This window comes from Prionailurus bengalensis, chromosome A2 (genome assembly GCF_016509475.1).
Source record: "Prionailurus bengalensis isolate Pbe53 chromosome A2, Fcat_Pben_1.1_paternal_pri, whole genome shotgun sequence".
Taxonomy (NCBI): Eukaryota; Metazoa; Chordata; class Mammalia; order Carnivora; family Felidae; genus Prionailurus; species Prionailurus bengalensis.
The window spans coordinates 154,156,053-154,183,945 of record NC_057348.1 but is presented as its reverse complement, the minus strand read 5'-3'; the positions used below and the strand labels follow the sequence as shown (position 1 = coordinate 154,183,945).

At 48.5% G+C, this 27,893-nt stretch overlaps 1 protein-coding gene and 1 long non-coding RNA gene across 2 annotated transcripts in view; one reads left to right on the top strand and one right to left on the bottom strand.

Annotated features, from left to right (window-relative positions):
* The window catches only part of TBXAS1 (thromboxane A synthase 1), a 154,945-nt gene that overhangs the window by 4,825 nt on the left and 122,227 nt on the right, over nucleotides 1–27,893 (bottom strand). The window contains exon 10 of the mRNA XM_043589705.1: nucleotides 3,413–3,504. Within this exon, the coding sequence (XP_043445640.1) occupies nucleotides 3,413–3,504 (92 nt within the window). The remainder of the gene's footprint in view (nucleotides 1–3,412; nucleotides 3,505–27,893) is intronic.
* Nucleotides 344–26,239, top strand: LOC122488395. Its single transcript, XR_006298605.1, has 3 exons — nucleotides 344–1,479; nucleotides 2,627–2,764; nucleotides 25,041–26,239. It is a non-coding gene; the product is annotated as an uncharacterized LOC122488395 (long non-coding RNA).

The window sequence follows — 27,893 nt, the reverse complement described above, 5'->3', positions numbered from 1 at the left end:
TCTGATCTCGGGTCATTGTCTGTGTCACTATGGATAACTTCTACTCGAGGGGAAAACTTTTGGGCAGCTTGTTTACTGTGCCAAGTGGCCATGGCACAGTCCCATTTCTTTATATATATGTATTATATATATACTAAAAATTATATATATATACTAAAAATTATATATATACTAAGAATTATAGCTATACTAAAAATTATATTTATATTATATTGTATTGTATTGTATTGTATTGTATTATATTATATTATATTATATTATATACTTTTTGATAGGGGGCGCAAGTGAGTGAGAGACAGAGGGAGAGAGAAGCAGGGCTCACCCGATGCGGGGCTTGAACTCACAAACCGTGAGATTGTGACCTGAGCCAAAGTCAGATCCTTAACGACTGAGCCACCCAGGCACCATGTATTGTATTTTTAAGGGCTAGACTATAGATTCTTTCATATGAACATAACATTTCTGGAAGAATACCTGAACTTCTATGATTTCTTCTAAGGGATGAGACTGGGGTGGAGGATGGCAGGGGACTAGAGGTGTCAGCTTTCTCTTTGGACCCTTCTGTATTGTTTCGGTTTTTGGTTTTGGTGGTTTTTGTTTTTATTTTAAGTATAAGCATATTATTTTTGTAATATAGATAATTACTTTAAAATTAAAAATAATCTATGCTGGCTTTTACTTCAGATTATAGGACTGGACTTTCCTAAATATCTTAGGGGAGATATAATTGTTATCCTAATTATTATTATATACTCTTCTCACTTCTAAGAGAAATTAAGAGCAATCTGAGGCTCCTTGTGGGATTTAACACTCTGTTAAAGCTACCAATGCAATTAATATGTGCTTGGAGCTGGTAGCAGAACACCGGGGCTCAAATCAGAGCAAGAAGGTGGGGGTTTCTGATGTATGCAGCCTCAGTTCTAATGGGTCAAACTAGGCTATACCCTGGCATCCCCTTCTTTGTCGTCTTTACTGGAAATATCTTGGACCTGGATCCAAGACCCCCTCTGGATATGGCTGGGCCTCCTGCCGGGCTAGGCCAGGCCACACACAAGACCAGAAAAATCTGCTGAATTATATTGCATAGAAACCTGGATTCACAGTGATAACACTTCAACAAGAGTTATGTTTTCCACAGGGGCCATTCTGAGATTTGGGGGGAATAATGGTGTGTCAGTGCTTGGGAAAAGCCAAGATGCTTTTTTGAGATTAAAATAATAAAATAAAGTAAAATAACATAGAATTCTCACTGTGCCTGTATTCACCAAATCTGTTGCTTGGGCTGAAGCGAATTGGCTTCTTGTCTGGCTGAAAATAACGATGGCTTGCCTCTCTCATTTCTGTTGTTTGATAACAGAAGTCAGCGGGGCTGATACGTTAAAAATTCCAACAGAGTAGGTGGGGAGGAAGGTGAGGCCCAGGAGATCACGGCTTGCCCAGGATTGGAGCAGGATGGAAGCAGATCATTTGACTGGAAAGGTCAGTCCTTTCTCTTCACCTCGCACCTTACGTGGTGCTCCACTTAGAGTGGTGTGGCTTTTCAGATGTTCTGTCCCACTGATTCTCACCACTCCTGTGGGGCGGGCCGAGCAGACGTTGTGTGCCCACTGAACACACAGGAAGCAGAAGCACAGAGCAGTGCAGAATTTACCCAAGGTCACACAGCAAACTAAGGGCAGTGATGTGAACCTGTCTTGACTTTCTATCTAAATTTGTTCTGTGATTACGGAGCACTGGCACTGTATGTGACCTTATGAGGGAATCAGCAAATCTTGTCCTGCCTTCCCGAACCAGCTGCTGGTTCTCTGGAGCAATGCCTTCGCTGGCTTCCTTTTTCATAGTACTGTTTATAAAAAGGTCACTAGGAGAATTGATCAGAGCATTTTGGCATTAAAGAGCCTGTTCACGTTTTCGCTCAACACATCATCTCCACAAGGTCTCGCGTGATGAGTTCTTGATTGGGTTCAGATCCAGGAAATGACGTGTCTTTGATCATTGATAGACTTTCTTCCTGCTAGAGAACGTGACCGTTCAACTCTGCTGGTTTCTGTCTCGGCCAGGAGCCTCAACAACCGAGCAGGGACCTGACTCCAGTTATCGGTCATCTCTAGGGTCCTGTAAAGGCTTCTTTCCTCTAGACAGCCTTTGTTCTATCACTGAATGTCTTATTTCGAATTTCATTTTAATGTGTATAGCAGATGCCCACAGTTCCCTTGGAAGGAAGCTAGATATAAATCATTAAAAAACGAAGATTGGAGACAGTTTGCTCTGCAGCTCCCAAGGAAATCAGGGAAGGCCCATAGAATCTGGCCCTGGAGTTACTGGCTGTTCCCAGATCAGGGAGATTGAAACCCTGTGTGCTTGAGGACCATGTGATTTCACTCCCTTCTGTGGAATTCTGTCTCTTTGCTCTGGGTCTGAACACTTTGCACAGTCGCTACAGTCACACTCTCTGTGATGTTTTTGGTTGGAATATAATTTTGAGATACCTTCAAATCATCCACATTTTCTCTTAAAATGGCAAAAGCTACCTCCAAATGGATTATGTGGTATATTCATTCATAGACATGCAGAGTGGAACTTACAATATATAGGGTTAAATGCTTTGTGTTGCTTCTGTTTCTAGAACCTGAAATCTGGCCACTGTTTCCCTCCCTAAGGGTCTGGGGACCCAAGTTAAGATGCTGTGCTCCCTGGAAGGCCTCGCTTAAGGGGAGTTGGAAAGAAGTAGAAGACCAGATTCCTGCTCTCAAGGCACTTACAGGTTGGTGTGAGTGGATGTACTTGGGCAAAATATTGCAGAGGAGTTGAAAAGTATCCAAGAATCTAATATGAAGTACAGTCAGTGTGAAAATGCTGGGGGAGGAGAGGCAAATGGCCTGCAGTGGTGAGTCTTGGGTTGGAGTTTGAAGGATAGGACAAGTGTGGGTTGTTGAAGAGTGAGGAGACGCCTCCCAGGCCTTGGAAGGTGCCCCCTGGAATGTCAACTCCAAGGGCAGGGGTTTTATCTGTTTTGTACATGGCTCATTTCCCAGTGCTTGCAACAGCATTCGGCTCAGTAAATAGTTGCCAAATGAATGACTAGTGAAAGCCATTCCAGGCTAGGAGGCCAAAGAGATTGGCTTGGGTTGGGTAGGAAGGTCGTTAAGAAAAGCCCAGTGATGCTTTGAGAAGGTAGTTAACAGAAAGGAAAATGAGCCAGACATTTACTGCTGTGGTTACTGCATGGAAGGCATCGTGCCCCAGGGGATACAAAGAAACCCAAGGCTCAGACCTCATCCTCCAGGAACTTGACTCCAGCATTCCTGATAACCCAGGTTGTGACAGTCTGAGGACTAGTGAGGACCTGAGACAGTGATGCCAAAGGGGCTTTGGGCAGTGTGTTGGGGCCGTGGGAGGGACTCGGGCGTACCTGAAAGCTGGTGGGTAAATCCTCAAGGTCTCTGCAATCACCATGTCCAGGTAGGGCAGGTGTTCCTGGAGGCTGCAGTAGTCAGGGGCCGGCTGATGGAGGAGTCGTGACAAAGGAAGAAAGTTGAGTTATACCAAGTCACACAGCATTCTGGCTTCTCCATTAGCTTTACAGTCCCGCTCCAACTCAGCAGACTCGGAAGTGGAGATGCCACAAAGTGCAAAGTCAGTTCAATCCAAACTGCACTGGGTTAGCACTGCACATGTCCTGTTGTACTTGTTTCGTGGTGCTGTATATTACTGGGGACCCGCCGGACCAGTTTGGCACCTGGGGATCTCTGAGTGTCATAGAGACGTTTGGTTCCAACCCAATGACAGCAGCTTCAGCTGCAAGCATTTATTGAGGGAGGATGAGGTGGTGGCCACATATTGTATGCACACAACCTGACTTCCTCCTCCCTGCAAACCTGCGAGACAGCTGTTCTCCCATCTCTTAGAGGAGGAAACTGAGGCTCAGAGAGGTGGCCACATAGATACTAACTGGTACATCATAAAGTTAAAGGATGCATAGTGAAGTCACAAAAAAAGTTCTGATAACAGAAACTAAAGAGCTGTTTTAAATCAGTAAGAAAAGAAACTCATTAGGAAAATGGTCAAAGATATGAACAGGCAAAACATAGAAGAAGAAATACAAGTTGCCCTGATGAAAAATACAAATGAAAACGAGGAGATTCTGTTCTTCACTGATCAGATGAGGAAAGGTTGGGGAAAACTGATTAGATACTAGAGACTGAAGGTGTGGAAAAGCATGACCCAGCAGCCCGTGTTGGGGGGACACCGGTGCCCCTTGGACAATGCCCACTGGAGTGGCACTGTCACCCTCACCCCTGGCCTGGGGAGGAGGGACACATGGGATATGAGCTGGGGAGCAGGATGTGGGTGGGAGGGTTAGGATGGGGTCAGGGAGGCTCATTCGCTGTTCTGCTAGGTTTCCCCAAATTCTCTCTCTCTCCCCACTCCCTACAGAGCCAAACACCTGCTTGGTGGGGGACAGCTTCATTTCTTTCAACCTGATGCGAGAGTCCTGGTGCGAGAGCAGTCTTCAACTTGGAGATGTGCTTTCTCCTCTCCTCCCCTCCCAGAGCAGTAGAGGGCGGTACCAGGCGGGGGGTGGGCAAATCCATGCTGCAACCCCCAACTTTCCAGGGGTGGGCCCTGAGTGGCCTTGTTCCACCCGCTGGGAGCCATTCCCAGGCCTGCAGCTGGCCACATGGGATCTGAGCCAGTGGTTCTCAGAGAGAGCGCTCCCTGGATTGGCCACATCAGGGTCACCCTAGAAATGCAGATCCCTGCCTTCCCCCGCCCCCCACCACAGACCAGACCAGAAACGGTGGGGTGGGGCCAGAAAGCCATCCGGTGAAGGAGGGACTCCACTGGCGAGAGCAGGTGGGCAGGCCCTGTGTGGGATGTGCTTGGTTTGCTTGAGGGAGATAACACCAGGCCAGCTGGCTGGAGCAGAATGGGGACTCAAGGGGACAGAGGGGAGAGTGGTAGGAGATGGGGTCAGGGGCCAGGACACATGGAGTCTTGGAGTCCATGGTAAGTATCTTAGCTAATCTATCACTGAACAGCCTTTCAATATAATGCAGCCATTCAACGATGTCTGTAGTATACTGTGGAGTAAAAAAGTCAAGTTACAGAATATGTGTAGTTTAATGTTTATAAATTTGGACGGCAAAGGAGGGGTTTCCATTTCTACTTTGTAGTAAAAAATAGTAACGATTGGTTTCCCCAACTCACTCTCCTCCTCATTTCTGGGAACCCTTCCTTCGGAAGGTTACCGCCAGACCCTATGTTTCCACCTCCACAGCAGACCGCCAGGGCCTGCTCAGTGAGCATGTGGCCCTTGAGAAGGCCCTGTGCTTGGAGCTTAACGCTCTTTGGTCGCCATCTGTGATTCTTAATCCTTTTACTTTCGAATTGGGACTTTGGAAGTAGAGTCTGATGGGACAGTGGCGGATGCGCCAGGGCTTGGAGCCTCACTTGTGTGTGGTCCCGCCTCTGGCCACCTCCCCACGACCCATTCTCAGCTGCCTGCTCTCCCGCCCCTGGTGCCTGGGGCCCAGCCTGGCCCCCCTCTCCCTGACGTGCCCTGTAACCACAGTTGCCCTCCTCCCCAGTCCAGGGCCTGGGCTCAGGCACAGAGAGGGTGGGGATGGGGTGCATGTATCCTGAGGCATCATGAGTGGGCATAGTGACAGCTGTGCCTGCCCTGGGCTGGCAGCATCATGGTGTGTGTCTCAGGACTGGCCAGAGGCTGCGAATTGGCTAGGGCCAGCCTCTGCCTGCTTTTGGCCCAGGTACCAAGTGTGTCCCGGCACAGAGGTTTTAAAGATCTTTGAAGAGTCACAGTCTGCTATGGCGTTGGGGGTGGACCTGTGGGAAGGAGTGATGCCTGGCTCAAGTTCCCTAGACCCTGTCCCCGGCTGGGTCACGTGCAGGGGTCTAGTGGCTAGCAGGATGGGGCAGGATCCCTAAACATGCATGGGGGCCTAAGTCCCCAGCCCGTTTGGTATCCCCGTGCCTGATGGAGTACCCCCTTGGGGGAGCCTGGGGAACCCCTCTTCTTCCTCGTAATCTTTAGTAGTTTGAATTTTGCTTGTTTCTTCTGGCCTGCGAGTCACAAAATACAAATTGTGTAGTTTCAGTGATCCTGCATGTGAGTTAAATGCCCTGTGATAATTTACATTTAAAACCGGCATTGCATGATATAAAGATGAATGGTAAGATTCATGCTGGAGGAGAAGAAAAGAGGGAGAGCCTTTGTATTTACCGTTAATGGCACTTTCCCCGAGTTTTGAATGAGGGGCCCCCTATTTTCACTTTGTATAAAAGAATGACATAGTTGGCCCTGCAGGCCATGGTTGATTGGCCCAAGGGTGGGCCTCAGACCCAAGGGTACAATTCTGGAAATTTGGATCTAGTGCAGACAAAAAGGAGTTTTTCTCCAGCGGGTGGAGGCTGAGCTCAGGTGAGTCATGATCTGCTGGTGACCATGTTCTGCCTTGTGGATGAATAAGTAGAAAATTCCAGTTGGCTGTGAGAACAAGAAATGAATTAAATGTGCAGAGGGAAGTAGAGGCAGATGACACAGGAAGAGACCATTTCCTGGTGTCCCCTAGAGTTCCAGTTTCTGTTTGCCACCCTCCGACTAGTCACTAGCCCAGTGGGTGGTGAATCAGTGCCCTTACAGCATTTTCTCATTTATGGTCTAAGTTGGCCACAGACAAATTCTGTTATCTGCAACCAAAGGAGACTTATCAACATGTGCAGAAAATGTAAAAAACAAACAAAAAACCCCGAAACCAAACCAAACAGACGAACAAAACACCAAACCAAACCAAACAAAAAACTAAAACCCCACAAAAAATGGTGGTACTGTGCACCAGAATATAGAACCGTATTACAAAAAGAAAAAGAAACCAGATGTGGAAGCAACGTCCCTAACGGTAGATGGAATTGGTTCCCCAAACAAAATTTATGGTTTAGAAGCTGTCAGCATTTGTCAAAGAAAGAAAACTTTTAAAGGTAGGCTAAGGGAATTTGATGTGATCAAGTCACAGTCTTCATTATTCTTTCTCTGGATGAGCTTTTTACTGTGCTTCCAAGCTTTTGGCTCAAGATACACATGTAAACATCATCTCGGTCCCGCGGTTCTCTGCATGATGGAACGTTAGAAGCAGTGGGCCGACTTTTACTATATAAGGATGCTTGGGCCCTGCCCAGCCAGGGACTCAACTGTTGGTTTGAAGTGGGGCCTGGGCCCCAGTTCTTTCCAACCCCCGCCGTGGTTGTAATGTGTTGGGGGCTGAGACCACTCACTGCATTAGTCCTTCTGCGATCTACCCCCGTGATCCTTTCTGTGGGAGGAGTGGGCAGATGGGATGGAGGGAGGTTCATGCCTGCACATTTTAATCAAACCCAGGTAAGGTAATGAGGTTCAAATCCCTGTCCCACTGACAGACCAGTCTGCCCATCTGGACCTTTGCCTCGAAGTAGTTCTTTCAGGAAAATCAGGAATAAAGGGGTCCTACACCAATCATACCAGCAGAGGGCAGCAAGTGTATGGCAAATGGGGACTCCCTTGCGAGGCTGGGCCCCTACTCAGAATCACAAATTAAACTCCCAAAAGACTTAGCAATCATGAATCCGAATTTTTCATCATAGAGATGAGAAACAGGAGACCCAGAGAGGAAAACTGCGAGGCTAAACTCACAGCTAGAACTTGGAGTAGAAAACTTACATCCTTATTCATTCAGCAATCTCTCGATGCACACCTGCTGTCAGGTGCTGAGGATCCAGAAATGATCAAGTCTCTGCTCTTTGGGGAAGCCGACTTCTAAGCAAATCATTATACTGGATGTGGAATGTGCTGTAGGATAGACTTAGGAGGAACGGGAAACAGTTCGGTTTGAGAGTTCATTCATCCACTTATTCATTCGACACTGCTGAGCAGATGTGTGCTATTGGCCAGCCACTGTGCTAGGCACAGGGCACATAACTTTGACACACACTGACCCTTCCCACCGTCTTGGACCTAATAGTCCGTCCTAGAATGCAAACCAATGGTGAGGGTTTCAGAGCCGTGAGCACAAGGCTCTGTGGAAGAACAGAAGGACGCACATCCCAGGCATTTGGAATCAGGGAAGCTAACAGGAGAAAATGAAGCCTAAGCCAAGGTCTTTATGATGGATAAAAAAGCCAGCGAAAAGTGGGTGGGCTTGTTTGGATGCGGGTTCGGACAAACCAATCTAAAAAAAAAAAAAAATCCGTGAGTCCATCACAGGACCTTAAACCGTGACTGGATATTTGATATACTTATGAAATTATGGTTTATTTGCTGTTATTTTAATTTGAGAGATGGTGGGGAGGGGAAGAGAGAGAGAATCTTAAGCAGGCTTCACACTCAGCTCAGCATGGAGCTCAATATGGGGCTCCATCCCATGACCCTGGCTGGGATCATGACCTGAGCCAAAATCACAAGTTGGATGCTCAACCAACTGAGCCACCCAGGCTCACCAGTTCATTTGTTTTTAATGTGATAATGGTATGGCTGTCCTGTTTTAGAAAAGAGTCTTTTTATTTTAGAGGCGTAGAATGAAATATTTACAGATGACATAAGACTTCTGAGATTTTTATTTTTAAAAACCCCAAAAACTGGAATTGGGGGAAGGTGGGGAAATACATGAAACCAAAATGACCATAGTTGACCTCTTGTTGAGGCTGGGTGATGCGTACATAGTCCCCTCAAGTATTCTAATTTGTATAAAGTTTTCCTTCAAAAAAAAAAAAAGTTAAAATACTGAATAGAAATTGAAATAACAGTACTGTGGCATAGCCTTTTAGATGCGTTACAGAATTAAAAATGGCTCTGTCAGGCTGGCCAAGTGGGAGAGGTGTGGTTTGGAGCCGGATCTTGTAGGACACTTGGCAGTTTTCTGGGCACAAGAGGCAGAAAGCCGTCCCACGCGGGGCAGCCTTTGGGCTGAGTCAGAAGTGTGGTGGGCGTGGTCGGTGGTGGAGCACTGTCAAGAAATGAACCAGGAATGGTACTTGTGCTCGTTGGGTGCTATGTATTTGTCTTTGGCATCTAGAAAAAAAAAATTACCCAATAAAAAAATGTTGGGAGGGGGTGGTGTAGAATTCACTTGAAGTGAGAAAGGGAAAGAGGGTAGCTTAGTCAAGAGAATGCTTTCCCTTAGAAGAAAGGCTGGCCAGCTCACCCCAAATGTTTGCAATAGCAGCAGCATCCTCGAAGGCAGGAGGCCAGGAGCTCGGAGCTGAGGTTTCTGGCCCAGCCCATCCCATCCCTTGCTGTTGCCCTTGGGTGCTTGGACCCTCTGTGCTGCTCAGGGCTGAGGAGCACCTGGTTGGCCTGGAATGTCGGGAGAACTGAGGGGCATCTGAGCAGAACATCCTCTCATTTTGAACCAAGAAGCACTTTAAGCATCTTGTGTTTCCAAAAGATAAAGATAAAAAGCCATCCCCCAGGGTTCTTCCTGACTTCGGTTACGCAGGCCATATTACTCAGAACTAGAATCAACCTGTCCTGCCTCCCACCCAGCGAGACTGCTACTGAGGCCTCGCTCCCCGACCTTGGCCATGCCTCGGGGTAGTCACTAGGTCCAGCCAGGGTTTCCGTCCCTGGATCCTGTCCTGGATCCGTCGCCCAGCAGCTGTGGCCTTGGGGCAATTGCCAAGGGCAACATCAGCAGGTCACCTGGTCTGTAAGTTGGGGTCATGCCTGGCTCACAGGGCAGGGTGGAGGAGACTGTGAAGGTGAAAGATCTCTGCATCTTTGGTAATGTACCAAAGGAACAGGTAATTCTTCTGTTCGAACGTTATCTGGAGGCAGGGAGCTCATTTCATCACGAGGCTGTCTGTTGCATGAATTAAATGACTCTATGAGGATGTGTTAAGGAAGAAAGTGATTTTAAAATCCCATGAAACTTATTTCAGCAGGAATTTATTTCATAACATAAGCCACTGTGCTCTTACAAGTTTGAAAAGAAAAAGAAATGTTAAATATTTTTTTAATATTTGATTTTGGGGAACATTGATTAAATAGTAAATATTTAATTACTAAGTATTGGAAAAATTGAGATTTAAAAATAAACTGAATCTTTGCCTTGTGGTTTACATTCTCAGTCCAGAGTTCCTTGATTTTCCAGAAGGTTTTTTCATCTGTATGTTGATTTTCAGTGGGCAGTAACTTCTAATTTTACTTCCAAGGTTCTTGGTCTCTTAGTCTTTTACTCTTAGAGCTTAGATCTGTAAACCAATATTTAAATGCAAGGGATAAACCTGATGGTTAAGGGAACGTTCTGGAAAATTTGTGTTTAAATCCTTTCAAATAGGAAATAATACTGCCCTCACCTATTAAGGTCACCTTGTTACATTCAGATTTTTGTGTGCCATTTTCTTCGAGAGCTAGACACACATACACGTGTGCATACACGCACCCACACGTGCACACATGCACGTCCTGCCCCCACGTCACTCACACCTACACTTACACCACACACAGGGTGTGTGCAGATAGAATGAGAAAAAGCAAATAAAAATGTCACTGCTTTCAAAAAGATTTTTCCTGGAGAGCCAGGGACCTCATAGAAAAATTAACGTTTTCTTATTTTGTGAAAGGAAATAGAAGTGGAGGCGGCTTCAATTTTGTCCTTCCTGAGGACTAACAAGGGCAGCATCGGATGGCACTAGTGAGTGCCCACGCGTATGTCACCGGACGTGGTGTTATATAAAGTGGGCTAAATTCTGCCAGCCTTTGCCCTCTAGAAGCAGGGAGCTTGAAATCCCTTAAGACTGGACATGCTAGCATGGGGACAGCCAGGGGCTGTACAGCCATATGAAGAATAAAGATTTCCATTCACTCTCATTCCCTGGGGAACATATGATAATAGTATGAAGCCAAACTGCGGAAAATGTAGCAACCTTCGCTTTGCCCTTTTGACCACCAGCCCAGGAGAAAAGCCCCTTCCCCCTGCGCCCGGTCCCCAAGATGCAGGCGAGGCCTGAGTGGGGATCTGGGCTCCTCACTGACCAGTTCTCTAAACAGAGGCTCTGACTTCCTGGCTTTGAGATTCCATAGATGGGCCCATGTGAGCTGTTCCAGGCTTGGGGCAAAAAGCAGTGGGGGATGGAGGGATAGGGTGGGCTATGAGGTGGGCGGGGGATCTTTCTATCAACATCACTGCTTTGCCTAGCCAATGCCCAGAAAGTCCTACATGCTAACTTAAAGAATTTGGCAGATTTAGATGCAGACATGCATCCATGCCTTAGAAAAGGTAATTAGGAGAGTGTGTATGTCTATTTATATCCACTTTAAAAGGAAAGAGAACCCATCTCACATAAACCCCTGGATTATTCCAGGTGCTCCTGTACTCTGAGGCCAGGCCATTAAGGGATTAGGTGACAAGATTGTAATGAAAGAACACAAACCCGCCTGTGTGTGCGCTCACACACACACACACACACACACACACACACACACACCAGAGTGCCAGCCCTTACCACCGAAGGCCCTGGGTTGAGCCTTATCAATATCCCTGACTTTCCATAAGAATTCCTGTCTTCGGAGATCTAAGATAATAATAGCACTCTGCCCCCCTGCAGTATTTTACTGGGTACAATAGAATTTTTACATCAGTTCTGTCATTTGGTCCTCACAACTGCACTGTGAGGTAGGTAGGACAGTTTTTTTGCTGCCTATTTTATAGGTGAAAAAAAAACAGAGATTCAGAGAGGTTAGTGGCTTAACCAAGGTCACACAGCTAGTAAATGGCAGAGTCAGAACTAAATACAGATCTTCAAATTCCAAGACTTGTTCGTCATGCTGTACTGCACAGACCTCCCTCCCTCTCCCCTCCTCCCATCCTCCCTCTTTCCCTTCCTTCCTCCCTCTCTTCCTTTCCTATTTTTAAAATATTTTATTTATTTATTTATTTATTTATTTATTAATTACTAATTTATTGTCAGGTTAGCTAACATACAGTGTGTACAGTGTAGTCTTGGCTTCGGGAGTAAATTCCCATGATTCATTGCTTACATACAACACCCAGCGCTCAGCCCAACAAGCACCCTCCTCAATGCCTATCACCCATTTTCCCCTCTTCCTTTCCTTTTGTACATTTTATGGAGGAATCACATGCATACGGAAAATATATAGCACAACCTAAAGCACAGAGCTCGGTGAATTTTCACAGGGCGAGTGCACCCGCGTAACCATGTCTGATCAAGCCCCCAGATATTGCCAGCACTCTGAGGCGCCCCCGTGTCCCTGTCCAATCACAGCCCCCTCAAGGGCAACTGCCATCCTGACTTGTAACACAAGCGATTACTTTTGCCTTTTAAAAAATCTGTGTATAAACAGAATATGCCATCTGTGGGCTTTTGCCCAGGCTGGTCTGTGTGTGTGCAGGGCCAGATCTTGGGGACTCAGCCATGGTGTGGTGTGGAGCTGAAGTGTGTCCGCTCGAGTGATTGGGTGGTGCTCCCCCGGCAACTCATCCTTTCCACCGTGAGTGGACATTTGAGTCGTCCCAGTTTGGGGCCATTATGAATAAAGCTGAACATTCTTGTATATATATATATACATATATATACATATATATATATATATTTTTTTTTTTTAGTTTATTTATTTGGAGAGAGAGAGTGTGTGTGCAAGCAGGGGAGGGGCAGCGAGAGAGGGAGGGAGAGAGAGAGTCCCAAGCAGACTCCGTGCCGTCAGCGCAGAGCCCGATGCGGGGCTCAGACCCACGAACCATGAGATCAAGAAATCAAGAGTCGGATGCTTAACCGACTGAGCCACCCAGGCGCCCCTTGTATATGTTTTTTTGGTGGACATACATACACATTTCTGTTGGCTCTGTACTTAGGAGTGGCTTTGCTGGGTCATAAGGGAATTGGTTGTACCTCAAATTTTAAGTGAATCAGTTGGAAAACAGGTCATTGACATACATTCCAGTTCCTTCTGTTTAATTTCACTATGGGTTTGACCCTCTTCCCTCTGCCGCCAGATTCCAACTCGCTGAAACCCAACCACTATCTCTATTCCAGGAAAGGGTTGAGAGGAAAAAAGTAGTGTATTATTTGGGAGCAGAGTTATTTATCCCTCTAGTGGGCGTGTAGGGAAAAGGAGAGGTAGAGACAAATAAGACACATCTCTAATCACCTGATTTTAAAGAACTGTCCCAGTTACCAGACATAAGGACTCATAAGCATAAAACACACTCCCAAATCAACTCGATTCGAGTCTTTGGATTATCTGTTGTTATGTAATATTTAGGATTCTGTTCTCTCCATTAACAACCAAGTGGTATATGATGTTTAAAGAGATAAGCCCCTAAGTAAGTGACGGTTAAATCGCCCAGCTCACTTTCTCTGCACCAGGGAGAGAGTGTTTTGTATTTAATTTGCAGACCGATGCTTTTTGTTCACTCTGTCCCCACATAGATAGTATGTCTAGGACATGGTTGTCACATGCCTTTAGCAGAGTGTGGGGGCAGGGGGAGAGAGAGACAAGACACAGTCCTATACATTCAACTCACTATGTACTTGGGAAACTGTTTACTTGTTCCTTCAAAGATTTATTATTATGGTAATAGGGAGCCACTGAAGGTTTGATGAGTAGAAGTGACACACTGAAAATGACTGTAACTCTGACAGATGATGTATAGGAGGACAGTAGGAAGAGCTGGTCAACAAGACAACAAGGAGACTATTGTAATAGCCTGGGCAAAAGTGAGGGTCTCTGACGACAGAGCAGTGGTCAGAGTGGGCAGGGGGTTGAAAGAGAAGCAGTGCAAGCAGTGATTCCCCATCTTGGCTGCTCCCCACCGAGCCCGGAGCCCTACCTCGAAATGTTCAGGTTTAGTTGGTCTGGACTGGTGTGCAGGAATTAGTAGTGTTCTAAACGGTCCCTGGAAAACTCTCATGTGCAGCTGATACAGAGTCATCGTAAGGAAGGAAGACTAGTCCAGGGAGGTGAGTCTTCGGATGTAAGGGGGCAGGGAGTGAAGTGATGAAAGCGATCCCGAGGTTTCATTCCTGGGGGTGCCGAAAGATGGACGGAGGACCAGTCTGGGTGGGCTGCCTCCTCCAGGAGAGCTCAGCTCTGGCAGGCTTGTGTTGGGGAAGATGGTGTCCCACTCAGCTGCACAGAGGGGGATGAGTCCCCGGGATGGGGGCTGGAAGAAAAGCAGGGCACCAAGGACTGAACTGTAGGGCTTCCCAGGGAAAGGAGGCTGAGGGGCTGGAAAGGAAGAGACTCTGGATAGTCTCGGGTCTCCTGGACACAGCCATGGAGATAAAGGACAAGGAATGGCCTTTGCATCAGTCAACTGAATGGGGGAGGGGTGGGCCAGCATCAGCAGGGTTAACAGATGAGCGGGTGGAGAGGGGATGGAGCGACGGGGAGTGAGCTGGGGCCGGCATGCCACTTCCAGGGGCACACTCCAAGAATTCGGGGGACCTGAGCAAACCAAGGGGGAGAAATGAGAGCATTGCCACACGACTGAGCAGCAGACATGTGACAAAGCAAAAGTACGTGCTGCTCCTCTCATTAGTGGGGCAGACCCAGGACGATGGTATAAGGCGTGGGGAGAACAGTTTTGATGCAATATAGGGAAGGATTTTCAGATGACTAGAACTTCATGAAATAGACAAGCCCCATGCACACTGGAGATTTTCAAAAGCTGTCACTGAGCATCTGAAGAGGTTGCTGGAGGATATTCATGGATCCCTCATTGAAAGGAGGTAGACATGTGTGACCTCATGGTAACTTCCACATCTAGGATGGTCTGAAGCATCATGACTAACCCCCCCCCCCCCCAAATGGCACCACATCTACCCAGGGACAGCCTGTGACGCTAGCAGATCCTGGGTCACCTGCTGGCTGAAGAAATGTCACGTGAAGGTGGAGAGTGATGAACTTGCCCTATTTACCCCCCACCTCCACCCCCAGCACCCCCCCCCCCATCCCTCATTCCTGTGTGCGTGTTGATAATTCAGTCTAAAAGTCAGAGCCCAGGTCAGGTGCTGTTTGGGGAAATGGTAAACAAAGATAAGAGCTTTAAGCACTGGAATTTATTTTTTATCCACTCTGCCTAAAAGCAACTGCATGTTAAATTTAGAAGGCTGGCTTCCAGACCCCTCCCCACCCTCCTGTTTCCTGCCTCCTCTTTACCGCCCATGCTCACAACGCGGTCTTGCTGACCATAGAATAGGAAATGTGTTTGGAAAGCCCAGGAGTCTTTAGAGGCTGCCTGCCTGGATGTTTCTAGAAATGTATCATCTCTGGGCCTGGGAGAGAGGGCCATTTCCTCCGATAGCTGGCTCTGCCCACCATCCCGGCAGCAACCGTCTCTACCCAAATATTTACCCACACGTCCTCTAGGCAGGGCCGTGGTACATCGGCCTCACACTGTCGGTAGGTGAGATGCTCCCCAGGGAAGTAGCCGCATTTTCAGCAAGACCCCTTACAATTTATTTACAAAGGTCTCCCTCACGCCTGGGAATCTATAATTGAACAGCTCTCTTTTCTATGTAGGTTAAATCCCTTTGCAACCAACTCCAAGAACCTGTAGAAATCCTTTTGTTGGCCTGGAATTCTGTTGTATTGAATATTGTTGGAAATAAATGAGCCATTGTCTGGACTGAGAATTTTCTGGTTAGATAGAGATCTCCACTGTGATGCGATTTATTGTGGCAGGATTTTTTTTTTTTCCAGCTCATTTTAAATTCCCTATTGCCTGCTCAGTCCATTTTCCCATCTCAGGATATAAGTGGGGAGGGCTAGGCTGAAGCTAAAAAAAAAAAAAAAAAAAAAGGAAAGAAAAAAAGAAAAAAGTCTCCTTTGCCCAAGAATGCTGTCCAGAGGCCTAAATGGAGTCTGGGACCAGATTTTAGCGAGGAAAGTGTAGTACGTCTACTCACTGGCTTAGGAGAAAGGAGTCACAGGAACTGGCAGCCGGCACATGAGTAGGAGATTAGTTACAGGATGATAAAGAGCCTCAGAGCCTCAGTAGGTCCATGAGTTCAACCCCCCGGGGGCCCCACTGCACAGATGAGGACCCACAGCTCAGAGAGGTGGGGTGGCTTGTCTCTGCCTGTGCTCACATAGGCTCATTTACTGCTCTTAAAAAAAAATCCCACTAACCCAGCTAAGCTTTAAAATATATTCAGCCCTACTTATGAGTACGTTTTTGAAGTTAAAAAAAAAAAAAGTAAGGAGCAATTCACTGTTTTTCTCTTTTATAATCAACTCTTGAGATTTTGCATTTCACGGTTGACAGACAGAATTGTAAGTGGAAAAGCAGAGATGTGGAATTCAACAGATCTGACTGGAGGACAGTGGGCAAGTTATCAAGCCTCACCAAGATTCAGTTTGCTCGTCTGTGAAATGGGGACAAATCACATTTCAAAGGGTGGTAGTAAGGATTCCTCAGAGGGTGCCAATTGGGATTTTCTTAAGAAGCTCTGTTTGCAATTCTGCTTTGGGGCATGAGGTGAGGAGTGCATGTATCAGATTTGCTTGTTTCTAGAAGTGCTGGTCAGGGACCGGTGAGTCCACGGTAGCCTCAGGCGTGGGGTCTTCCCAGGAGGGATGGAAACGACTGTGCCAGTGAGAATTAAGAATTCACTGGGGCTTGGGGCACCTGGGTGGCTCAGTTGGTTAAGTGTCTGACTCTTGGTTTCGGCTCCAGTCACGATCTCAAGGTCTGTGAGTTCAAGCCCCACATCAGGCTCTGTGCTGACAGTGTGGAGCCTGCTTGGGATTCTCTCTCTCCCTCTCTCTTTGCCCCTCCTCTGCTCGCTCTCTCTCTCTCTCAAAAATAAATAAGCTTAAAAAACATTAAAAAAAAAAAAGAATTCAGTGGGGCTGCCTTGGAGGAGACACTGGCGAGAGGCCCCCACTCCTGTAATCAGAAGAGGGAGGAAGATGCTAGAAGATGAGCCCTGGAAGACATCGCAGAGGCTCTTGCAGACCTGCCTCAACTCTTCCCTAAATAAAGAGCCTTGCAGAACACCTCCTGTCACCTTGGAAGATTCCGCTTTGCCCCGGAGGAGGTGGACGTTCCCAGAGTTTGGGTGGCTTGCCCGGGGCCCCATGGCCAGACATTGGGAGAGCTGGCCTTTAGTCAGAGTCTGTCTCCAGGGCTGCCTCGTACCCTCCATGATGGCTGTCTTGTCACCTCTGTCACCAGACACGGTTTTAGCCCTTGCCGATTTTCTGCAGCTGGTGGCTTTTCATGAAAAGGATTCCTTGTCAAGAGTGGCCTCTGCAGTGGCGAGGCTAAGTAAACACGGGCCCCCGAGTAACAGCTAACATGAGCTGCCTTGACAGTGGTGGGCCCAAGGACACCAAAAAGCATCCCTCCTCCCCTTGCTGCCGGAGGACTGGGTTTGAATACATGAGGATGAGGTTTTGGGGGGGAAACCTTTTTTTTTTTTGTAATTAAATTTGGGGGTGGGAGGAGACTCGCTAAATCAGACAGCATGTTCCTCAGAGGCTTGATAGTAATTTCTGTTCAGAGGAGCTGAGACGCTGAATTCTTACCTCAGCCTCTGGTGGGCTGGGTCGGGGCTGGAGCCTCAGGGGAAGGGGGGCTGCTAAGGTCCAGAGGGAAGGCTGGGCCAGCCGGCCTGCAGGTGGGCCCCCCCCGGGCGTCTCTGGAATGGCCTGGCAGATGCTTCCTTCATACCACGTTACAGGAGGTGGAGGGCTCACCTCCCTGGCGTGGGCATCCGGAGAGATGATGGTCACTCCCTGCCATCCTTCTCATGCCCAAGTGTGGGGAGAGAGGGTCCCAGGGAGACTCCTATCTCTCATGGAATGGAGGAGGGTCTCATGGAATGAGAGGCTGAGTGCTCCCAGCCCAGGCTCCCCATTCATCACCCCCATCTGCTGAGCAAGCTGGGCCTGTGGGCCCCCGAGGCAGCCAGCGAAGGCTTCAGTTAGGGGCATCGCTCTCGAGCAAGCAGCTGCTCCTGCGGACAGAGCTTCCAGAGCATGAGCCCTCGGGGACATCAGCCCGGTCCCCACTCGGGGAACTTTTGTTACCCGTTTTTGTTGTCATTGTTGCTGTTTATCTGATACTGGGCTGTTCCTCTAATGTAGGACGGAACCCCAAAAAAGGTGACTGTGGCCACGTGAGGGGACATTACTACTCCCTCCCTTCCCCTCTGTGAAAAAAGATTCTGTTTATGTTTTCCTATCTTTACGCTTTTATTTGATGTATTTATTTATTTTGAAGATCTTTCCAATAAGAAGAATTTCATCTGTCCTCCAAGGGTGCCCTTAGCAACCAACCTCTGGGGCTCCCCTGATGTTTGCAGACCACCTGGTCCAGACCACTGTTGTACCGGGAGTGTGTCCCCCACGCCTGCTGTGTGCCCCTGGGTGGGTGGGGGCCCTGGGGGGGGGGAGGAGCCCTGTGGACCCCCGCTGAGGCTCACAGGGAGGGGAGCACAGAATGGGGACATGGAGGGGGCCCTGTGGGGGCCACCCAGTCTGCTCAGGGCAGGGATTGGGGGGCATCGGAAACACTTCCCAGAGAAGGGGAGGCTTATGCTGAAGCAATTTTCAAAAAGCATTTGTGCTCTTTCACACAGAAACAATAAAAGCACTTAAACAAGGTTTTGGAGCAGAATTGAACCGAGTTCCTTCACAGGCGCATCGTTTATTGCCGTTTTATTGGAGTGCGTGCTCTCTGCAGTTTATGCCTCTCTGCTTCACGCCAACCACGTGGCAGCCCATGTATCGTGGAGGTGGCACGTGTTAATTACGGCAATTTGTTTTCGCCGTGGATCTTCAGGAATTGTTTGTCTCTTTTGTCTTCTGCGTCTGCTGCTCCCTATCAGGGCCAGGTGTGGGGTGCCTGTCCCCCGCGTTGCAGTGAGGCTTCTTCAAGGGACTTGACCTTCAGGTGGGGGCAGACTGGGGTCTCTGAGGTGCCATAGGTGGCAGTGTCACATCAGGAGGCCCCGGGCAGGAGCCGGTGGGCCGAGGCATTTTTGCAGGACGGTAGCTCCGGGCAGCCTGGGGTCAAGTCCACGGCCATGGGCCAGGGAGGATTGGAGGTGTGGACCTGGAGGGAAGCTGGGTACTTGGGGACAGAGAAGTGGCCTTAAGGAGGTGGGCGTGGCTGAGCTGGGCCAGGCCCATTTGCCAGGCCATGTTTCCTGCCCATCATAGGGTGACAGCAGATGGCCTCCAGGAACTCAAAGGGCAAGGACCTTGCTGCTCTACAGGGTCCTGGACAGGAGGCCCAGGAGTCAGGACCAGAGGTGGTGGGGTGACCGCCCAGCAGACATAAGGAGGACATGCGGCTCACATCCTGCCACACAAGACACAGATCTGAGAAGTTAGCTCTCGAACTGCTGTGTTTGCCAGGAGCACAGACTGCTGGCGGCTTTCCTGCCCGTAGTGCTGGCCCCACAGTATGGCTGTGACAGAGGAGTGGGGTGCTGGACCAAGGACACCCCATTGCCCCTCAGCTGCCACCTTTGTGATGACCTCCGTGTCTCCCCTCCGGGCCAAGCCTCTGAGTGAGGGGCCTGGAAGCCAGCTCCAGGTGACGTTGGGACAAGGGTGGGGACAGGAGAAAGAAAGCCTGGCCTGGGGCAGGGCAGGGGTAGGAGCAGAGAGCGGAACCAACAGTGTTTTTATAAGAAGGGAATGCTCGCAGCTACACTGAGGATTCATTGACCAAGTCCTGGAGGACAGGCACAGGGCGAGTTTCGCGTGTATCATTTTATTGAGTTTCTGTTTTACAGATGAGAAAACCGAGGCTCAGAAGGGTTTGTGCACAAGGTCAGCAGGCAGAGAGAGGGTGCAGCCTGGCAGAAATAATGCTGTGTGAGTGAGAACCCCTGTCTGCCCTCCAAAGGCTGACAGGGCCAAGACAAGGAAAGCAAGGAAGGAGGATTTTTTTCTCTTCCCGGTTCGAGAAGGACACACAAGGGTGTGCTCATGCTCTGCTCCATGACCGCGGCAGAGGGGCGGCCTGGGGACGATTGAAGGCTTCATAAGATAGCACGTAAACTGAGGCAGGAGCACATACTTGGGCTGGAGGGACGGGAGCGTTCGGGAAGAGGGAGCCCCTGCGGTGGCTGGGGGAGGACAGGACTCTGTGAGTCCAGAGTGTCCGCGAACCCCGGCCAGGCAGGTGGGGGGTGTGCAGTGGCTTCTCCCAGCTGAAGTGCGAAAAGCCCTTGCAGAGACCTCTTGGGTCCTCCTGGGTGCCTGGCAGAGTGCCTGGGCTGGTGAGGGCCCTCGTCCCAGATGGGCAGCGATGTGGGGCGGCTCCTTGGGAAAGGAGAGGGAGCCTCAGGGAATTCTACAGTGCTTGCTTTTGATGTGGTAGCTGTGGAGAGTTTCTGCCTTGTCCTGTTCCTGAGCCTTGGACCTGTAACCCCCATGAGCACCTGGGGAGCTCACTGGCCCGTGAGGAGGCCCCTGCTCTGTGCGATAGTGTCCTGTCAAACTGGGGGTGGGGGGGCGGGGCTCAGGGCTCCTAGCTCAGGTCGCCTACCCCTCTTCTCTCTCTAACCCTAGCTGGCTCCGAGCTTCCTCACAAAGAGCAGTTGCTCCAAGACTGTCCCTGGGTCAGTGTGGGGCCACCCCTGAGGGTCCTGGCCAGACTGATACATATATTTGCAGAGTTTCCTGAAGATCGCACAATTCCCAGCTGTTCTTGATTTTTTCCTAAGGGAAGGGCACAAGACAACAGTCTTAAATGGCAGCAGGAGGAGGGCCCCTGTGGGATCTTCTCAAGGTTCATTAACCCCACAATGAGTCACCACCTTCCAAAGAAACCGTTCTGATGTCTTGCTCCCTTTGGCCCAGACCGTAGGATGCTGTGATCTTTCCCCAGTAATCTAAGAAAAGAGTCTTTTCCAAAAGCTCAGACTAATGGTGGGTAGGGTTGGATTTCTGGTAGGGGAGTTGAATTTTGTAAAACTGCAAATCTGTCTGATGAGAAAACACCATTTTTTGTGACAGAGCCCTTAACTCCCTGAGCTCAGGGAGGTCCCGTGAGGTCTTCTAGGTCTTCTAGGCCAAGGCAAGGCTGGCCTGGGCAGTCTGCTCTGGTTTTTGGGACCCCCCCAGATCACTTAGCTTGCCAGTGTGGTGTTTTTTAAATGTTTATTTACTTATTTTAGAGAGAGAGAGAGCGCAAGCACAATGGGGGAGGGGTAGAGAGAGGGGGGGTACAGAGGATCTGAAGCGGGTTCTGCACTGTCAGCACAGAGCCCGATGTAGGGCTCGAACCCACGAACTGTGAGATTGTGTCCTGAGCCGAAGTTGGACGCTTAACCGATTGAGCCACCCAGGCGCCCCACCAATGTGGTTTTTTTAAGGTAAATTAAAAATAGGGCAACTGTCATATGCATTTAGAGCAAAAACGTCTGGAATTCACTTCGGAAAGCTCTTTGTGTGCCTGTGCGTTACCTTTCTTTCTGATGAGTGCTCTTAGTGGAAGTATCATGTTGTAATCAAAATTGTGCTTTCTGCAGCTAACTGTTTTAGGCTCAGAGGCCCTGAAAACTGATTTATGAGGAGTGAAGCTAGGAAACACGGGGTGAGACTTCACACGTATGTAGCCAAGGAAGGAGGGGGTCCTGAACATTCCCATAAGAATACTGGCCAGTCGAGCTGGAAACAGTACAGTACAGTCGAACGGAAAAGCCGCATGCGTCCTCTGTACCCGGTCGTCAGACTGTCGGTCAGTCTTGGCCAGAGTACATTTCCTCTGCCCCAGCCCATTTCGGCCTCACTTGGGGTGTGAGAACTTGAAACTCCAGTCCCTGTTGAGGAATGGAAGTGAGACTCCCGTCCTGGGGTCCCCCTGGCCTCTGGGCTCTGCCGTGGAAAGAGCAGGGAAGAGCAGTTTCCCCTTGCGTTTTGATTCATGCTGGTTCTCAAGTTCAGCTGCACCCTGGAGTCACCTGTAACACCCCACAGGAAATGGGGCCTGAGGGTTGAGTCTCAGCTGTATCTTTAAGTTCCCAGGGCATTGCTTAAGCCCATGGCTTACAGAACGTTATATGAAGTCTAGCTCTGTGCAGACAGCCTGGGGAATTCTTTCAGGGTCTTCCCCCTCTTTCCACATCAAGCTTCCACCTCGGGAGCCAGTATTGTGCCTTGGGTAGAAGCCCACAGGAGTCACATCGCCCACATCGGAATTTGCGTCTCGCTGCTTCTCGGCTGTGTGACTGTGGTCAGCTTCACTGTCAGCCTCAGTTTCTCACCCAGTAAGATGGAGATAATACAAATACACCTCGCGTAGTCGGCAAAAAGCCTGTTTGCAGACGGCACTTACCGATGCCTGGCACACAGTAAGCACTTGGTGAGTGCTCCCTGCCGCTTCAGCTGAGGAGCTGAGGAGCCCTGTGTGCCCCTCCCCCCACCCACATCCATCCTGGTGTCTTGAGCCCTAGGTTCCTCCCCTCTGGCCGGCCTGTTTAGATTGACCACTCTCCTCTGGCAGGTCTGACCTTCTCTCTGACTTGGTTTCTCCCTGAAGATGCCCGCTTGGCTTCTCACACCTCACCCGAAGACTAGGCCCCGCCACGACACCATGCTTGGAACGGGCTCTTGGGTGCCGCCCCAATGCAGGATCTCTGTTCTCAGACCCCCAGTTGTCTGGCACATGACAGGAAAGGAGATGGGGTTGATGAGGTGAGGTGGGATCAGAGCCTATAACAGATCCATTCCCTCGTTCCTTAGGGCCCCCAGGATTCCCATGGGCTTTGGGGCTACCATAGTGAGTCCCTCTCTTTGGAGCCTCCAGTTGGGCCAGTGGGGGGAGAGAGACGAATTGCATACACATAAAACCACAACAGAGCTAAGTGTTTTGAAGAAAAGATTTGAAGAGGGTGAAGTATGAAGTTGTTTACCATGCTTTGGAACGCTTGAAGGGGTTAATTTTGGGGGGGAAATCAAAGGAAGTACCTTTTCTATCCAGTGTATTTTTTTTTTAATTTTTAAAATGTTTTTATTTATTTTTGAGACAGAGACAGAACATGTGTAGGGGAGGGGCAGAGAGAGAGGGAGACACAGAATCCAAAGCAGACTCCAGTTTCTGAGCTGTCAGCACAGAGCCTGACGCGGGGCTCGAACTCATAGACCGTGAGATCATGACCTGAGCCGAAGTCGAAAGCTCAACCGACTGAGCCACCCAGGCACCCCTCTATCCAGTGTATTTGAAACTTGTAGGACTTATTACTCTACGGAGTTGCAATAATTGAGATACATTTTGACAAATTCAGGGAAGGTAACTGGAGAACGGGTTATCAATGGCCGCCCCCCCCCCCCGTCCCCGTCACTGGAAACAACCATCATGGAAGCAGCTACTGTGCTCTCCTCTGCACCATCTGCTCGCACCCTGGGTCAGCCTGCTACTCCGGCTGTATCACCCTCTAGAGGTACACAGGCTGGAGGGAGACTAGGGTGGGCAAGGGACTTCAAAGTGTGCCACATGGAGAAAATTTGCAGAAGCCTGAGGTGGGCAGTCTTTTAAAGGGTCATTTGGGCCCAGAGTTTGAAGCTATAGATGGAAACTATAGGGAAATGGATTTGTGGATTAATGGTCTGGTCCAGCTGTTTGAAACATGGAAGAGGTGAGCCCTTCATTCCTGGAGTGACCAGTGGATGATGGGTCCCGAGCAGGTGCCCAGGAGAGGGCATTCGGGATCAACCAGCAATGTCTGAAATCCTTCCAAGTCCTCGGGTCTTGGTAATTCTACCATTGTTTTGTTGGTCTCTGGCCGAAAATAGTGTTCTGGGGAAATAGGATGTGAAAAGAGGAACTCTGTTGGAAGGGAAGGAGGGCAGGAAAAGTTCCAGGCTGAAAGGGAGGGGCAGCAAGGGACCCCAGAGGGGCAGTGAGGGATGCGGGAGTGGCAGCAGAGGGGCTGCTGGCCGAGGGGCACAGATGCACGTGCTGAGACCCTGGTGGATCAGAGGCACATGAAGGGACACGTGTCTCCTTAAGGCTTCTGAGATGACATCTGTACAATGGGAGTGACAGGAAGCATCGAAACAACAGCAAAATAGAAACAAATGCTTCTGGGGGGCATAGGCACAGGACTGCATGCTAAGTGCTTTACACGTGTCACCTCATCTAATCAGCCCCAACCGAATGGAGCCAATAGGTTTATTATCCCCTTTAACAGGAAACTGAGGTTTACGGTCATGTGGCTGGTTCAGGGGTTCAACCTGGCTTTGAGGCAGGGAATCCAGCCTGGAGCCTGTGTCTAAGCCATCCGCCCAGCTCCATTCAGGGTGGAGGAAGATAAACTGGGGAAAGGGAGCTGCAAATTGCTGTCTGTGAGTCTTGCTATGAGCGTCTTGCTTCGTGCATCCCCGAGGAAGGTGGGTTGTGGCTCCCTGTGCTCAGCCATGAGGAAGCCAAAGGCAAGATTATTCTGCGGGGTGGAGGGAGAGCGCCAAGTTAACTTCTCCGTGTAAACGGACTGACTGCTGAGCTACCACCAGAAGGAGCTCTGCATTTGGATTCTGCGAGCCAGGATGTACTCTTTTAGGGCCACGATAGGAGACACGGGAAAGGTGCCCTGGGGACCACGCGTCGCTTTGGACTTTGTCATCACAGCTAGGAAAAAAGTACACGTGGAGTGGATGGTCACAGAGAAGATCTAGAGGATAGTAAACTGAGTGATTGTAAGATTCCAGAAAGTCCTGAATGTGGTTTGAAAATCTAGACTTAGAATGTGAGAAAATATACAGCCTCCATGGATATCTGTTGGATTGATGTCTTTTTTTTTTTCCTGCCAGCGTATTCCTGCCGGAAGTATTCCTGCCAGGTGTCTGCGGACATCTCAGCACACTTCCATGTGCTGATGGCAGAGCATAGGAGTTAGAGCAAAAAGACTTGAGCTCTTCAAGTCTGTGTTTGCTGTGTGACCCTGAGAAACACACTTAGCCTCTCTGAACCTCTGTTTTCTCAACTCCGAAAGGGACTATTAGAGGGAACAAATGGTAACAAGTAATAGTTACGATTCTTATGTTTTTCTTACATCTCTGGCAGTGCCTGTCTCCAGGGGAGAGTACATGGAACTGTACAGATCTCCTGAGGCACCAAAATAGTGAGACAAGGTTGGGCGCAGAGGGGAAGTAAGATGCTGCGGAGCAAAGGGTCAGCGCCAAGATGAATTAGTTTGAATGTTTTTAGAAGTCAGGTGGATGTCATAAGCAATGATATAATCAGTTTAGATCAGCAATGATATAAATCTTGGGAATTTTAGAAGAATCTGAAGTAATAACAGAGTGGTTTAGGAATAGTGTAATCAGGTAAAATAAAACAAAAAAGTGGATCCTAGAATGTGTGTTATAAGTTGGAGATAGGGAAAATGGACACTAGAAAGTATGGTAGGATGAAACCAGAAACACAGGCTTGGGAGCTGAGAGACCTCAATTTCATTCCTAGTTTAGCCACAAATTAGTGAAATGGACTAGGAAAGTCTCTTAACTGATCTGACACATTTCCTCATTTGTAGAGTGGATTAAAAAAAAAAAAAAAGCTCCTTATTCACTTTCCTGAGTTATAACCCTCTAACCCAGTGTTTTTCAGAATGTGGGCTATGAACCCTTAGGGAATTGTGAATTCAATTTAGGGGATTAAGAGCAGCATTTTAAAAAAGGAAATAGAATGGAATAGAACATAGAGTATATCACACCTAGAAGACTACATATTGTTTCACAAAACGTTTGTTTAATTACGTGGGTATGTCTGTACTGGGTTGACTTCTAAATATATTTCTTACGACGTGTTGTGGTCAACAAGTTTGAAAACCATCGCTCTAACACTCCCAGGGCTGCCCCAGGAAAACTCAGGTATGCTGCCTAGCTTAGTTTCTCCCTTTGCATTTGTACCTCTGTGATCTGATCCCTCTGACTCTGCGTAACGATCCCAAGAGCCCTACCATAGGCAATACCTGCTCCCCCCAGTGTGACCATAGAGCCAGTAGGGGATAAGGTATTTATGAAGTCAGAATAGAGTTGCCAGATTTATCAAATAAAAATAGAAGCCTTCAGCAAACTGTGAATTTCAGCTATGCAATGAATCATTTTTTAGTATAACCATGTCCCAAATACTGCATGAGACATACTTAGACTACAAAATGATTCTGTGTTTATCAGAAATTAATTTTTTTTAATGTTTGTTTTTGAGAGGGAGGGACACAGCATGAACAGGGAAGGGGCAGAGAGAGAGCGGAAGACACAGAATTCAAGGTTCTGAGCTGTCAGCACAGAGCCCAACGCGGGGCTTGAACCCATGAACCGTGAGATCGTGACGTAAGCTGAAATCAGACACTCAACCGACTGAGCTACCCAGGCGCACCCCTTTTTTGTAATTTTTTTTCCAGAAATACCTAAATTTTACTAGCCCCCTTTGTTTTATCTGGCAACCCTAAATAAGTAATAAATAAAGAGCAAACAGGAGGGAAAGTTTCCAAAGATTACGACTTTTAAGTGCCCAAACTACAAAACTTTGTGCTTTAATATGATCATAAATTAACAGCTGTATTATATTATGCAAATTTATGTTAAGTTATTCACTATCTGTCATCACGCTCCAATAAAAATTGTATATATGACATTTAGAAAAAAATGGTATCTTCTGATAAGAGTTTTGTGCTGCATTTTGGTGGTGCTGGTTGCCTTTGGCTTGCCTGAATGCTGCAGCCACAGACAAGCGGAGTCTTTGTGAGTGACTCACTGAATTACTTATGGTCTGTCTAGATCCATGAGAACAATCCCGGTGAGTGACCAGGGGCCGCTTTCCCTCCATTTTCATTCTTTCCCGAAGGAATGCAGGTTGGCGGGGAAATAACAGGAGAGAACCCCCCTGCCCACCCCCGTCTTTCATCTAGAAGTTGGCAGTTTCCCACCAGTAAACACTGTGCAGCATGAAGGTTAGCCTGACTGGACAAGCAGGAAGGGAGATTATTTGGTTTTTAATCTCTGTACCCTCACATTTCTTGGTGATTAAACCCAAAGGGAAGAAAGCAATTTCTGCTGTTCCCTGTCTGTAGCGTAGCTATAGAAATGCCCACCAGTTGACTAATTTAACATTCAGAGTATAATAGATAATGTCTTATCTTCAGGCTGATTTGCTTAAGTTTTTCCCTGATGACTGTCACCCACTTGGAGGCTACTGGTATGCCACCAGTATTTTTTTTTTTTTTTTTTAGCTTTTATAATTTTTTTTTTAATTGTGGAATACTGTCTGTGGAAGAAATGCCGGTGTCTGTTCTGGAAGGCTGGGAGGGGTAATGTCTTGACGTCTTGCTAAGGGCACATTACATCCCCAGAGCCGAAGCTTAGAGGACAGGGAGCAGATGGCCATGAGGAATCTTCGAAGAATGCCAGGCTGGGCTTAGACGACAGACTGCTGGCAGCAGGAATTACCGGGAGGAAGGCAGGTGAGGCCTGTACAGTGAAGAAGAGACTCTTTGTTCACCCAGAGGAGAAAACACAGAGTCTTTCGTGCTGGGAGCTGGATGGCACTCGCTCTCTGACCACAGCTGCAGACTTTCCCTGCTCCAAAGACAGAGCGTAGGGTCAAGGGCACACAGGCTAAGCTCGGAGTCAGGCACAGGTGACAGGCATAGGCCTGGAGTCAGGAAACCACACCAAAACCTCGTGATCTCGGGTGGTCTCCCAAAGCCCCCTGCCTCAGTTTCCTCACCTGTAGAATAAAGGGATTCGATTGAATGGTCTCTTAAGTTTCTTTCAACTTTAGCTTTCATTCATTCACTTATTCATTCATTTACCTAAGCACTGAGCACCTATCATGTGCCCGGATGTGACAACAGACAGGTGTAGTCACAGGGCCAACAGCCGAGCTTGTCTAGGGGTCAGCAAGCAGAAGCATGTC